This window comes from Rhincodon typus, chromosome 1 (genome assembly GCF_021869965.1).
Source record: "Rhincodon typus isolate 14 chromosome 1, sRhiTyp1.1, whole genome shotgun sequence".
NCBI classification, from domain to species: Eukaryota; Metazoa; Chordata; class Chondrichthyes; order Orectolobiformes; family Rhincodontidae; genus Rhincodon; species Rhincodon typus.
Genome location: NC_063332.1, coordinates 68,103,071 through 68,117,405, shown reverse-complemented (window position 1 = coordinate 68,117,405; position 14,335 = coordinate 68,103,071). Strand labels below are relative to the sequence as shown.

Below are 14,335 nucleotides of genomic sequence, written 5' to 3'. Positions count from 1 at the left end.
AACACAAAGTAATTCTATTACAGTGGCTAATTCTTGCTACATTGGATGGTGCCCTCTCAGCCCCTGAATAATGTGGGAATTGGTTTTAAGAAAATTGGGAGAATTGAGAGAGATTGGCAGAGAGGAGTTTCCCACTGTTGAGTGCAAGAAGTCCCATTTTCCAACCAAAAGTTGAACACCAAAACTTGTGAATAGCAAAAAGCCTGATTGCAAGCATTAATATCCTGATACTTGTGGCACCTAGCCACATTAATGTATAGTTTTCAATTTTCCCACCACCTACATAGAAATTAGATCATACAGTGCGTGATGAACATTAGAATGATCACTTGGCACTTAAGCTGACCATGTGTTATTCTGAGCCTTCATCAGTCAGCAATATCCCCAAGCATGCTCCGCAACCCCACACAACTCCACACAACCCCACCCAGCAGGACCACCAGGTGTGATGCCAATTATCCTTTGTCTAACATGTCCGGGACAAATAAAATAAACAATGTAGGGGAGTTCTGGAGTACAATTGCTTGACTGGTTGCACAGTTGGGCTTTAAAAAAGGTATCAATTCCAAGAGTCCTGGGAGTTCTGGCGAGTGGGAGAATAGGACAAGTAATGTGCTGTATGCTTGTGGAACATTATTGAGGCAAGCTTGGGAAGATAGAGTGAGAAAACTCGCTAGGGCTCATAGAGAGAATCCCTCCACGTAGCTTGTCAAAAAATGACATGGTTGATTTCTGATCAGGTTCAACCATTGAAACTAATATTTTGCTAAAGAACAGTGGCATAATAATGAATGTGATAGGATTCATTCACATGTTTACTGCTGTAACCAAGTCAGCTAGTTTGAAGATACGTTATGCTTTCTCAAATTGCAGTTAAAAATAGGAAGAAAATAGTTCTCAACTTCTTCATGAGTAAAGATAGACAGTGGTAAAAAAAACTAACTGTGTTTATGCATTAAAATATTAAAGTTGTTATGGGTTTGATTTTGATTTAAATGTAACTCCAAGTCAAATGTTAATTTTTTTTTACAAGCCTCAGCTGATGATAATGATGGTTTGGTTTAGAAATGTCTGGAAGATGTTGCATTTCTATGATCCGTGACCTATTGAGGCACAATTTTGAGTTTTCTATGATGGTATAAAACAATTTTGAGTGTGTAGGTCAAGGAAGATTTGATTGGCAGTATTTTGTGATTCAATGATTATTGTGATTATGGTATTATTTTCAATTTACTTATGAAATATATCATTTAATTTTTTTAAAGATTCATTTGATAAGATGTAGCATTCAGCATTTGTTACATAGACTAAATCATAAATATGTAGTGGTTTTTACTTTTAGTTGACCAGTAGTATGTATTTTCCATGCACTAAGTTGACATCAAAGATATTGTTCCTGCAAGTCTAGAAATTTGCCAACAATTTTCTGGATTGTAAGCTTGCAGAACTCTTGCCAAGAGGTGTGGGTCCAAAGGATCATCAAACTTTCTTAAATAACCCTAAGAAAAACAAATCAATAATGAGGAATAGTCAGATGGGGCAGCAAGGTTCATCCCTTGTGAAATCCCACCCGTCTCTGTGGGGCAGGGATTCCACTGTGTGTTCTTGAATATTATGGTTTGGTTTGCCATGTAAATATCCCTTTCAGTAGGACCTTTTTTTTTGTTTTTAATGTCTATTTTGAATTTGTTTTGCATTAAACAGTTTATTTCCATTAATATTACTGTATTGAAGCATAATTCTGAATTCAACTTATCTGTGCCACCTAATAACGCTTTATCTGTTTTGATGATGTTCTTTCAGAGCCTGCTGTATAGACAGTAGAAAGGGAGTGGGGTGGAGTTTAATTTGGACTGCTAAGTGTTAAAGGGGTAATGGTGATCAAAAACAAAAAGACAAGTGCTGCTCAGTGGTCCCCACTGTTATCAAAGGGGCTTCTTCTGAGGTGGTTGAGTGACACATCTGCTTTGGGTAGTAGGTCTTTTCATTATATAACTGGTGTTACTAAGACCTCATGTGGAATTGTGATTGCAATTTTGGCTCATAACTGGATGCAGTGTGCTTTATTTCTCGAGCTGTACTGAAGGGGTTGAGGGTCATGGGACGCATTAGCAAAGGTGACAAAAAAGTTTAATTTTTTTTGTGATGACTATTATTCTCGTTGTCCAGGGAAGCAGAGTCATAGCTTCAGGCCCTTCAGTCCACCATGTCTACGCCTACCATCAATCCTATTTACTGCCCTTGTCTATAGCCTTTTATGCCCTGGTACCGAGCCATTTCAACCACAGTTCCCATTCGCTCAATTAAAATGGACCAGGCATCTTGCACATTTTACAGTATTTACCTGATCGTAAAATTCTGCCCCAGCTTTCTCATCTTTCCTTTCAGCTTATTTGTAGGCATTGATGTCATTCATTGTGCCCTTTTAAGCAACTTTTTTTTTGATGCATGTCCTGTTTGAAGTGCAGTGGCCAAATCTGTACATAGCCCTCCAAGTGTGCTTTGCCAACATCTGTGGATTTACACTTCACTGTTTTGGCTATGTACCCAGCATTCTGTTTGGGTTTTCCCATATTATCTTGACACTGGAAATGATTAGTCCATTTTTACGTCCAGATCTGCAAGTCTTCCTGTTCTGTTTGTGTTCTCTTTTTGCAACTGGATCAATTTCATTGCACATTCAGTGGGAAACATTCACATTTAACCAGTAATGAGTTTTAATTTTTCTGTTTATATTTCTAATTTCATAAATTATCGAAATCTTTATGGTAACTAACTGCACCTGCTGCATAAATGCATCAATTTTTATTGTTGTCAAAATACACTGTTTAATGAGTTCTGGAATTGTGGGTTATGGGACAAATGCAGATAATCCGTGAAGGATTGCCATTTTGCAGACCCTTCTTACCAATTATTTTGTTCATCCAACAACCTTACATTTTAGGAATTGGAAACCTTCTGTAACAACTGATCTTGTATGTCTATGGCTCTCAATGTATTGTTTCTAGACCCCTTACATTTTACTGACCTGTTTGCATGAGGAAATGTTGCCTCTTGGAAAAACTTGAGCTTGAGTTATTTTCAGGCATTTGATTAAGTGAAATTTTTGCGGTTGACTTTAGAATAAAATAAACACGTGTAGACTGTTTTAATCTCTAAAGTTGAAGTTGATTCAAAATAACATTTTTCCAACAGACTGTAGAAATTGCTAAAATTGAAGATTAAGGAAGCGTGGGGAGGGCTGGGTGCTCTGCAAACAGTTTAACTTTATTCAACAAATACCAAACAATCGAGGATGAGTTAATCTTTCATGGTTGCTTTCACTCGTTCAAAATTCAAATATTTTTAATTGCTACAAGTTTTAGTTAATTAGGCTTTTAAAAAGGGCATACTTTATTTTTCTGTTCTACTGTAGGAGTGTGTTCTGGCTGTAAAGCAAGACTTTTTTTTTCTATATACTAATCTGTATTATCACTGTTTCCCAATATGGGCCCCTTCTGTTCTCAGACATACAGATGCCTTATTTAGTTTTGCTTCTCTGGTATGTGAAGCTAAAGAGTGATTGCTGACCGATTCTGAACTGCTAGGATATTAGTTTTCAAATATTTGAATATTAGGATATAGTTTAATCAAATTGGGTTTAACTTTAAACAAGTTACATTTGAAGTGTCTAAGTTGAATTTTGACTAGCATGTTTTTAAAGGATAAGGGAACAATTGTATTTTGTTTTGAAGAGGTGTCATTGCAGTAAGCTATGGCGTTCTGGATCTCATAAAGACTTGTTGATTTTGTAAATGTTTAATCCAATGGTAAAATATAGCAACCACTAAAATGGAGCCAGGCACCGGAAATGTTTCTGCACCCATTTTACTGCTTTTGTGATGGTGGGTTTCACAAAGCGTTGGTCCTGTTCATTCCAAATATGGCAAAAATCCAGATATATACTAGCTATGTTTTTTTGATTTCACGACTTGTATGTTTGTGCAGCTGATGAAACAGAATACTTCAAGGGAAAAGATTATATTGGATATTTGTACAGCTTATAAACACTCAAATAGCTTAGTTTCTAATGGTAGCTCATTTGAAAAGAGAAAATATAGCACTATTCCATCAGAATGTGTTGAACTGTTTTAAAGAGCAATGCACAAGTAGGCATTGAAAATGAGCTTCTTTTGATGTAGCACAATATTAGCTCCTTTCATTGCTTTGGTACACTTTACCACTAAAATTTGCTTCTCTGAACCATTAGAATGAACAAGCCAGGAACTTTTTAGTTAAATGCAGTATACCTTCTTGTTTGTATTGTGCGTGTGTGCAATGTTAATTTTTGTGCGCTGTTTGAATATTTCTATTAGGTTTTTGTCACTTCAGGTTTCTGTTTTCTATTTTTGCTGAACGAAATGTTTTGTGTGACTTTACAATTACTCCGTATTGAGTTTGATATTTGTTGGCTCTGGCAATATGAAATCACAAAGTATGATAACGTTTGCAGATACAGCAAACTCACATTAAATTTAAATGGAAGAAACAGTTTACGGATTAGTTAACGTGTCTCAGTAAAAATAGAAAATAAAGACTTGTGTTTATATAATGCCTTTCATGTTATCTGGATTTCCCAAAGCTGTTTACACCTAATGAAGTACCTTTTTGAAGTGAAATCATGTTTTAGTGTAGAACACAGAGCGTACACAAAGAGCCATTAACTGCCAAAAGCCTTACCTCTGCAACATTCCAAAATGATTTTGATACGGTCTAGTAAGATACCGTGTTCTTTTTAAGTGTATCTCAACAGCAAAGATAGGGTAAGGAAATTTGTCAAACAGAGAGCTGAATACTATGCAAACTCAAAGGGATAAGGAAAGTGCAGGAGTGGAATCAAAGGGGAATTTGGCAAGCAAAGACGGGGTGCAAGAATATTGGCAACTAAAGTCCAGGAAAACACAAAGTTATTTTGTAAATGTATTAGATCAGAAAGACTTGAATTTAAGTATGCCCTTTCATGATCATTCCGCATCTCCAAGCAGTTTACAGCTACTAAATTACTTTGAAGTGTGGTCATTGTCATAATGTAGGAAAAGTACAGCTAATTTCTGTGCAGGAAACTCCCAAAGGCAGCAATATGATAATGAGAAGCTAATCTGCTTTTACAGTTTTCATTCCAGGATAAACATTGGTCAGGGCATTAGGTACGTCTCCCCTAGTAGGTGCAAATTAGATAAAGAATCATCTGGACTCGAAACGTTAACTTGCTTTCTGTCTATGGATGCTGCCTGACCTGCTGTGATCCCAGCACCTTTTGTTTTTAGGGTAGATCTCCACTATTCATTTTCAAAATGATGAGTTAATTTCTTCTTTGTGTCCTTTTTTAAAAACAAAAGAGAGAAAAGTGAGAGATAATGAATAGGATTGACATAGTAGCAGAAACTACTAAGGAGAACCGGTAAAGAAACGGTGGAATCTCCAAACACTTTAATCCTCTTTGAGGAAAGTCTTGGTGCCTTGATTTTTGTGAAATTTAAAAGTGAATATAAGGGGCATGATTAAGAAGTTTGCAGATCATATGAGTAATGACTAAGTAAATTTTATAGGCTGCATGAAGATATCACCGAACTGGTCAAGTGTGTGGGAAAATGGGAAATGGAAGGTATCCTGGTAAAATGTGAGACAGTACATTCTATAAGAGGTCAAGGGAACTCAATTGATGGTAGGATAGTGAGAAATGTAAATGAGCAGAGGGACCTGGAATGTACTCCCCATATCCCTGAATGTAGTTATACTGGTTAGGAAGGCATAAGCAATATTGGCTGTGGGGTAGAATATAAGCAAACGGAAGTTATGCTAGAAATGAATAACTATACAACAGCTGCATACATTTCTAATCACTATTACAGGAAGAAGTACTTGCATTTGAGTCCAGAGGAGATTTGCCTGGCCTGGGATTTTTTTCTTCTGAGAAACAGGCTGACATTTGAAGAGATTTTCTTTAATTAAAAAAAGAAGTTTTTCGGACCACTTTCATTTAGCATCCACTTTTTAGTAATGTGAGTGCTAGATGATGGAAAGCTGTATTTTCTTTGTATCGAGTAGAAATCTTCTGGTACTAACACAGTCAACTTAATCTGAAATGTTAATGAATCCTTAATTATGTATAATAGTATCTGGTTGAGAATTTTTTCAGACATTCTGAAATGGTTCTTTTTGAATTTGCAGGTTTGATTACGACAACGTCACGAAAACTAGACAGAGAGCAACAGGCAGAACATATCCTTGAGGTAAGTTTCATTTGTTGGCTTTAAAGATTTCTCTAAACATAAACTATGGATGTTTGCTAACATTTTATTCATTTATATTTGAAGCTGTTTCCATGTCTGCTTGTTCTAATCTAGTATGGTTTAGATAGAGACAAAAAACCTGCAGATGCTGGAATCCAAGGTAGACAAACAGAAGGCTGGAAGAACACAGCAGGCCTGGCAGCATCTGGAGGAAAGGAGCAGTCTGCGTTTCGGGAATTACCCTTCTTCAGGACTGCATGTGGGGGTAGGAGGAACTGCAGATAAAGAGTTGGGGAAGAGGTGTGGAGGTGGAATGGTGATGATAGGTGGACACTGGCGGTAGGTACGACCTGGTTGGTCAATGGGACAGATGAATCTGATTGGTGGCTGGAAGGGGGGTGTTTCAGAAGGTGAAATGGAAGGGAGGAGATAGGGCTGGAAGGGGTGGGTGGGAAGGTTATTTAAAATTGGAGAACTCAATGTTAATTGAGTCCTCCGGGCTGTAGGGTGCCCAGGCAGAAGACAAGGTGGTGTTCAAATTTGCATTCCAAGTCACTGCGACACTGGAGGAGGCCGAGGACGGACATGTCGGAGGGGGAGTGGAACAGGGAGTTAAAATGGGCAGTGACCAGGAGGTTAGGTTGGCTGTTACAGGCCAGGCGGAGATGCTCAGTGAAATGGTCACCTTGTCTACGTTTGGTCTCACTGATGTAGAGAAGACCACGTCGGGAGCATCAGATGCAATAGACTAGATTGGAGGAGATGCAGGTGAAGCTCTGTCTCACTTAGAAGGACTGTTTAGGGCCCTGAATGGAGGTGAGGGAGGTGGTGTTTGGGCAGGTGTTGCATCTTTTACGGTTACAGGGGAAGGTATCGGGCAGGTTGGAGTGGTTGGTGGACAGCGTGGCACGAACTAAGGAGTGGTAAAGGGAATAGTCCTCGCGGAAGGCAGAGAGGGGTGGGGAGTGGAAGATGTTCTGAGTGGTGGGGTCTAATTGGAGTTGGAGGGAATGTTTGACAATGATATGTTGGATGTGGAGGCTGGTAGGGTGGAAAGTGCGGACAAGGGGGATCCTATCTTTATTATGTTTAGAGGGGGGGTGGTGGTTAAGCGCTGTGGAGTGGGGAATGGAGGAGGCACGGTGCAGGGCAGTCTGGATGGCAGAGGAGGGAAAAGAGCGTTGTTTGAAAAAGACGGACATCCGGGATGTTTGGGAGTGGAATGTCTCCTCGTCAGAGCAGATGTGACGGAGATGGAGGAATTGGGAAAATGAGATGGAGTTTTTGCAGGACACAGGATGGGAGCAGACGTAGTCTAGGTAGCTATGGGAGCCTGTGGGTTTATAGTAAATGTTGGTATGTAAGCTGTCGTCACAAATCAAAATGGAGAGGTCAAGAAAGGGGAAGGAGGTTTCTGAGATAGACCAAGTGAATTTGATGGCAGGGTGGAAGTTGTTAGTGAAGTCCGTGAACTGCTCCAGTTCAGCCTGGATGCTGGATGCAGGATGCAGTGCCGATGCAGTCATCGATGTAATGGTGGAGAAGTTAGGGTGTTACGGTGTCCGTACTGAAGAGGGACTGTTCAATATAACCAACCAACGGGCAGGCAAAGCTGGGGCCCATGCAAGTGCCTGTGGCAACCCCCTGGATTTGTGCTTTAGATCTGGTTTTCAGGTGTTTAGTTTCGACCATCCTTTTTTATAAATCATATTTGGTGCACTGAACTCCCAGACGTCCCTTGCCATGATATTAGGAAAGTACTTTAGCAGTTCTTTAAGTGGAGGCTGCACAAGAATCGATTAATAAAGGGACAGTGAACATAGGTCCTAGTGCTGGAATAGGCTGCATTACCAAAAAGCCCTGAGGACTTTCTTTGCTGCAATACATCTACATTACTTTGGGATGTTGAAATTTTTATCAATGGGTTTTTGTGAAGGTTGCGTGTCAGAAATCTTCAAAGAAAAGTGAGTAAAGCCTTTTCAGAAATTAGTATATGACCGAAGTAGATCTTTACTCATTCTCACCTTTGCAGTACATTGCACAATTATCTCAAGTGTCAGACAGGAACTCAAGTCAGGCAGAAGTGATAAAAAAATTACCAATGTGAATTTGATGTCATGTGAACCTTTGGTTGACTGATCTCATGAATGTATTAATTATGAAGATGCAATTGAAAATTCTCTATAACCCATTTAGATAATTGTCATAAAAATCCTAAATTAACTGTTAGCTGGAATTCACATTTCATATTCTGTTCAGCAAATACATTTGAGACCTGTAAAATTACGCTCACTTTTAGTTTGATCAGTTATGACATTGTACTAAAACCTACACTGAACAGAGAATATGGAACTGGGAAATCAAGTGCACTATCCTGGTGTGATGCAATAAGGGTGAAAGACGTGTCTAAACCATTTAACAATATATACCAATCTGTTGGGGAAATGAGATTCTTACAATATATCTCTGGTTAGGACTCCTACTAAGAATTTGTCCAAACTTTTATCCTTTCAAAATAGTGCAACATAATGTGCTGAGTGTTGTAGATACCTTGTATTCGGTTACTATCAATATGGGATAAAATGAATACAGGAGATAAATTGCCCTTCAGAAGCTGCATTCCACATTTGTTTCTGTAATTGCTCGATATTTTCTAATGTGGTGCATCAAATCACTTAGTCTGAACGTTCTCTCAATGGAAAATTCACATGGACGTCAATTACCGTGCATTCTGCATTCATTTCCTATTGTGAAAAAAATGAATAAAATCAAAAGTTTGCCTCATCTTCCCACTTGAAGGGATTATTTTTAATGAAGAAAATGGTGTTATAAATATCCAGTGTATTTCCAACTTGCCACCTTTGGCATTGAGATTATTCCCTGTTTATCCTCTGGTTTGCAGTGGCCAACCATTTTAGGAATGTGCTGCATAAACTAAACTCGCCACAAAACTACTTCGCATTCCAGATCTGCAGTGAGTTATCTCAGTTTGACCAAGTTACTGTTTGGGCTTAACCTCTTTTTTTTTTTTTTCTCTCTTCTTTGGCAATGTCCCTGCATTGAGCATGAGTTAATTCCACTCTGGTAAAATGAATTGAGCTGGCTGACAAATCCAATGATTTGTATTTTTATAATTATCCATTTGATAATGAAATGAGTGAACGAATTAATTCAGGGTGCCCTATGAAATGTGCATGATGAGACAAAATTAACTTACCTAATGCAGTTTGTTTTATTTGGCTTTGACCAAGCTTCCATGTATGTATCATAGTTAAGGTCATTCATTATTCCACAATAGTACAAATAATCCAGTGATAAGTCAGAATATTGCTTTCAGGTTATTGTTCATTGGAATGTATAATTTAGACATGTTCAAAGAGTCGTGTTTCTTGGTGGATGACATTTTAATAAATACCAGGTCATATAAATTTTTTTGGGCATGACAAATTAAAGGTCTTTAGACAAGACATTTCAAGACATAATTTTGTATTGGAGAAGAGTTCTTCTAGAAATGTTTTGCTGTGTCTTGAGTTCACAACCTCATCATTATCATAGAAATCATAGAATCCTTACACTGTGGAAGCAAGCCATTCAGCCCATCGAGTATACACCAACCCTCCAAAGAGCATCCAACCCCCTACCCTATCCCTGTAAGCTTGCATTTCCCATGCTAATCCACCTAGTCTGCACATCCCCGTACACTATGGTAGCATGGCCAATCCACCTAACCTGCACAGCTTTGGACTGTGGGAGGAAACCGGAGCATCCACAGGAAACCCACGCAGATACAGGGAGAATGTGCAAACTCCATGTAGCAATTGCCCAAGTGTGGAATAGAACCCAGGTCCCTGGTGCTGTGAGGCAGCAGTGCTAACCACTGAGCCACCATGCTGCCTCATCATCCCTTTATGGGACAGTTAACCAAATAAGGTCAGGTCAGTCCCTCTGCCACCAAGTTTGTAAGTATCCCTGTTTTCTAGCATATGGTTTCCCTGTAAGATTTAATGATATTTATGCAGTTTTGAGCTACAACCACACTGCAATTCCTCCTTTGTGTGATACATTCTAGGTTCGGGACTTATTCATGGGAAATTCTGATTATAATTCACCAGAAGAATTAGTGGCGAATGCATCCCTGCAAATTCTTAGCCTCTCTGTAGCCACTTCAAGGAGTGTTCGTTGGCTGGAGACAGGGTTTTCATCCACCCCTTGGGATGTAGCCTCACCTCCGGGAAGACTGGTTGATCTGATTAGTTGGCAGCCTGCTAGTCCCAGTAGTGCAATGACCAGGACTGAGTCTATAAGCATAGAGTCATAGAGATGTGCAGCATGGAAACAGACCCTTCAGTCCAACTCGTCCATGCAGACCAGATATCCTAAATTAATCGAATCCCATTTGCTAGCATTTGGCTCATATCGCTCTAAACCCTTCCTATTCATATACCCAGTTGGGTGCATTTTAAATGTTGTAATTGTACCAGTCTCCTCCACTTCCTCTGGCATCTCATTCCATATTCGCTTTGCATGAAAAAGTTGCTCTGTAGATCTCTTTTAAATCTTTCCTGTCTCACCTTAAACTTACCCCATATTCTAAATCCTCGAACCCAAGTGCAGGTGGTTTAATGGCAGGGTGAGGTGGTGAGACCCGGAAGGTAGCGGGGCGGGGGGTATGTGGAACAGCTGAGGTTGATGGAGTGAGTGTGGGTGAGATTGCACCCTCAAGGCAGAAACCTTGTTTGCTGTGGTAGGTGTGTGCTGAAAGGTTTTCTCCATTCATTTGTGCCGTTGCTTTAAAATGGATTTCAGAGGCAATTGACGCAGCTAAAATTGCAATTGCTGTAAAGGCACCCATTTGGCTTTTCAGCACATATTGACTAGCTCTTTGTCAAGTTTGTCATCCTCCCTGCCAATTGATTGTGGAGTACATTTTAATTGTCTACTGCTATTCACCATGAAGTCGAATTGCTTCTTTTTGTGGTTTAGGCCTTCTTTTATATATAAATGGACAATCTGTGTGTTACTTGGGCTGTGTTTCATTATGTTTAGCTGTTATGTTCTCCATAATCACTCTTGCCTGATAACATAATTTTCAAGAAGCAACAGGTGTAGAGATACTTTGTGTTAATGAGTAAAATAATCGTATTTTTTTCCGTCTGGACAATACCTATCTGCTTTTCTTTTTCCTTAATGAAACTTTTGTTAGTATCGTAGTACATTGTTGACTGTTACAGTGTTGCCGCTTGCAAAGTCAAGCAACTGGATTACTTTTAAATTCAATATTTTAAAGAACAGCTCAGGTAATTTTATACTTTCTGGTCAGAGGTTAGTTGGATTATGGTGTAATTAGAATGAGAGCCAATTGGTGCACCATCTATTAAACATAATTACATGTCCACTGATTCTTTGTGATTTTATGGCTTTGTTTATTAGTGAGATGGTATTGATCAATATGGAATACATCATGCTGGGTGGTATCTTTCCAGATTGATTGCTTCATTTAATATATGTTCATATGGCTGTTTCAGCTTGTTTGGCTTTCTGATGGGTAAAATATTGGCTGATTTAATACATTAAGTACAACCTGAGGTAGGTAGAAGGACTAAAGAAGAAAAACATCCTGTTTTTTAGTACAAATTAAACAGAGATCTACCGAATACTTCCGTCTGGCAATGGGAAAGGTAATTTTTTTGGAACTCTTGAGGAGTTTTAAGTGCAGAATGCACTGAAGCTTTAACTTTTGGATTAAATTAGGTACATGCTGGTGCTCAAACTCTTCAACTGAATCAAAATTAGATCCAAGAAATTCTCACTGCAAAACGCAATTCAAGATTATTTTTATTTTGTTTGCAATGAAAGCAGAAAACACAGATCCACCAGGCCTTGCAAAGAGAGAAGACATTCTGGGTGGACATCTGTATTGAGTGTCTGCTTAAAATGTTAATGTAACCTCAGATGCTTATCGATGTGATTTTAGTCTTCCTTTGGGTAGAAAATAATACCAAGATAATTTGTTACTTTGAAGAGAAGTTTTTGATTACAAAAAAATCACTGATTCCTCCTGTTTCACTTGCAGACCTAACAGCTGGTGTAAGTTAAAGTTCTTGGGTTTTACACTATTTCAATAGATTTAATTGAAATATTTAAAAAAAAATGCATGTACAATACCATTTAATTGTTACACATTTATGTCACAATTAGAGTTCAGCCGTTTCAATCAATGGTATGCAGTAAGACCCAACATGCTTGTTTTGTAGTTTGAAATGCTGGCAGATGTCCAAAGCAGCTGCCTTTTGATATGAACAATCCAGTTAGTATGTGAAACCAGCCTTTGCTAATTTTACTGAAGGAAAAATCATGTAAGCGTTCTCAAATGAGGTTCAGTTTATAGGCAGTGCAATTTTTCCTACACTAATAAAAAAGGCGCCCCTCTCCCCCTCACCGACAGAAAGCTGGGACATCATATTGAGTGTCAGGGGGAGGGGTGGGGTGTAGAGTTGAGTTGTGGTCCATCCAGCCTCCTTAATATCCCTGCGTTGTTGAGGTGCTGACAAGCAGCGCACTGGCGGTGTAGGATAGATCTCGTGGATACCAGCCAAGACTCAACTTTCTTATTCAAAGAAGAAGTGAAGGCAGCTCCTGGAAAGTGCTGTGGAGGATCAGGCTTATTGAGTATCAATATTTGTAGAGAGCATTAAAGCTCAACCACATCTTGCAAGTTATGCTCCTGCTGGGCTGAAGAGAGGTTCTATGTGGGGCTGTTTCCATGATAAGCAACACGGAGTGTGTGACTGCACAAAACTTTCAATTTCGCTGTACTCTGAAAAATGGGACCTTGTATAGCAAGTAAACTTTGAAGGGAACATTTGTCATTTAAAGTGTAACAGCAAACATAAAACCCATTGGGATCTAAGTGAATTTGGCAAATTGGAGCTAGAATTGGCTGAGTGGCAAGAAGCAGAGGGTGATGGTCGAGGGGTGTTTTTGCGACTGGGAGTCTGTGTATTCAATCCAGATAAATGTGAGAATATGCTCTTGGACAAGACCAACGTGCCAAGGGAATACATGATGATGAATGGTAGGACCTTGGAAAGCACCAAGGATCACAGGGTCCTTGGTGTGCATGTTGACCGGTTCCTTAAGGTTGTGGATGGCTAGATAAAATGGTTAAGACAGCACATGGGACATTGGTCTTTATTAGCTGAGGCATACAATTTAACTGCAGAGGGGTTATGGTGGAACTGTATAAAATGTTGATTCGGCCTCACCTAGAGTATTGTGTGCAATTCTGGAATCCACGTTCAGGGACGGATGCGATTGTACTGGAGAAGGTGCAGAGGAGACATACCAAGATGTTGCTTGGGCTGGAGAGCTTATGAAGACAGGTTGGATTGACTGGGTATTTTTTTTTCCATTGGAACAGGGAAGATTGAGAGGGTGGATGTGGGTTATGATTGAGATGTATAAAATTATAAGAGGCATAGACAGAGTGTACAAGAAGAAACCATTCCCCCTTGATGGAGTGTGCAATGACAAGTGGCAGTAGATCTAAGGGAAAAGCAGCAGGAGTTTTATAGCAAAGTGAGGAAAAATGTGCAGATACCATCAAACTCAAATCATTTCCTAAATATCTTAACCACTTCCCCAAATCTCTCTCCATCCTAGTTGGGCATTCCTGGGCAGCACGGTGGCTCAATGGTTAGCACTGCTGCCTCACAGCGCCAGTGGCCCTGGTTTGATTCTACCCTCAGGTGACTGTCGGTGTGGAGTTTGCATGTTCTCCCTGTGTTTGTGTGGGTTTCCGCTGGGTGCTGCAGTTTCCTCCCACAGTCCAAAGATGTGCCAATTAGGTGGATGTGTAGCCACAGGAAATCCAGTGTTACAGGGATAAGGTATGGGGATGAGTCGGGATGAGTCATCGGAGGATCAACGTGGTCTTGTTGGGCCAAATGGCTGGTTTCCACACTGTATGGATTCTATTCTATTCTAGTTAGAACCATATCACATTTGTTCATTGTCCCTGAATTAAAATGCTAGAATTAATTCCCTAACTGCATTGTTAACTG

At 39.5% G+C, this 14,335-nt stretch overlaps 1 protein-coding gene across 8 annotated transcripts in view; it reads left to right on the top strand.

The window, feature by feature from the left end:
• Positions 1–14,335, top strand: part of fat1a (FAT atypical cadherin 1a) — a 182,126-nt gene that overhangs the window by 82,432 nt on the left and 85,359 nt on the right. For all 8 annotated transcript variants that reach the window (XM_048603528.1, XM_048603549.1, XM_048603536.1 and 5 more), the window contains exon 4: positions 6,211–6,272. In XM_048603528.1, coding sequence (XP_048459485.1) covers positions 6,211–6,272 — 62 coding nt within the window. The remainder of the gene's footprint in view (positions 1–6,210; positions 6,273–14,335) is intronic.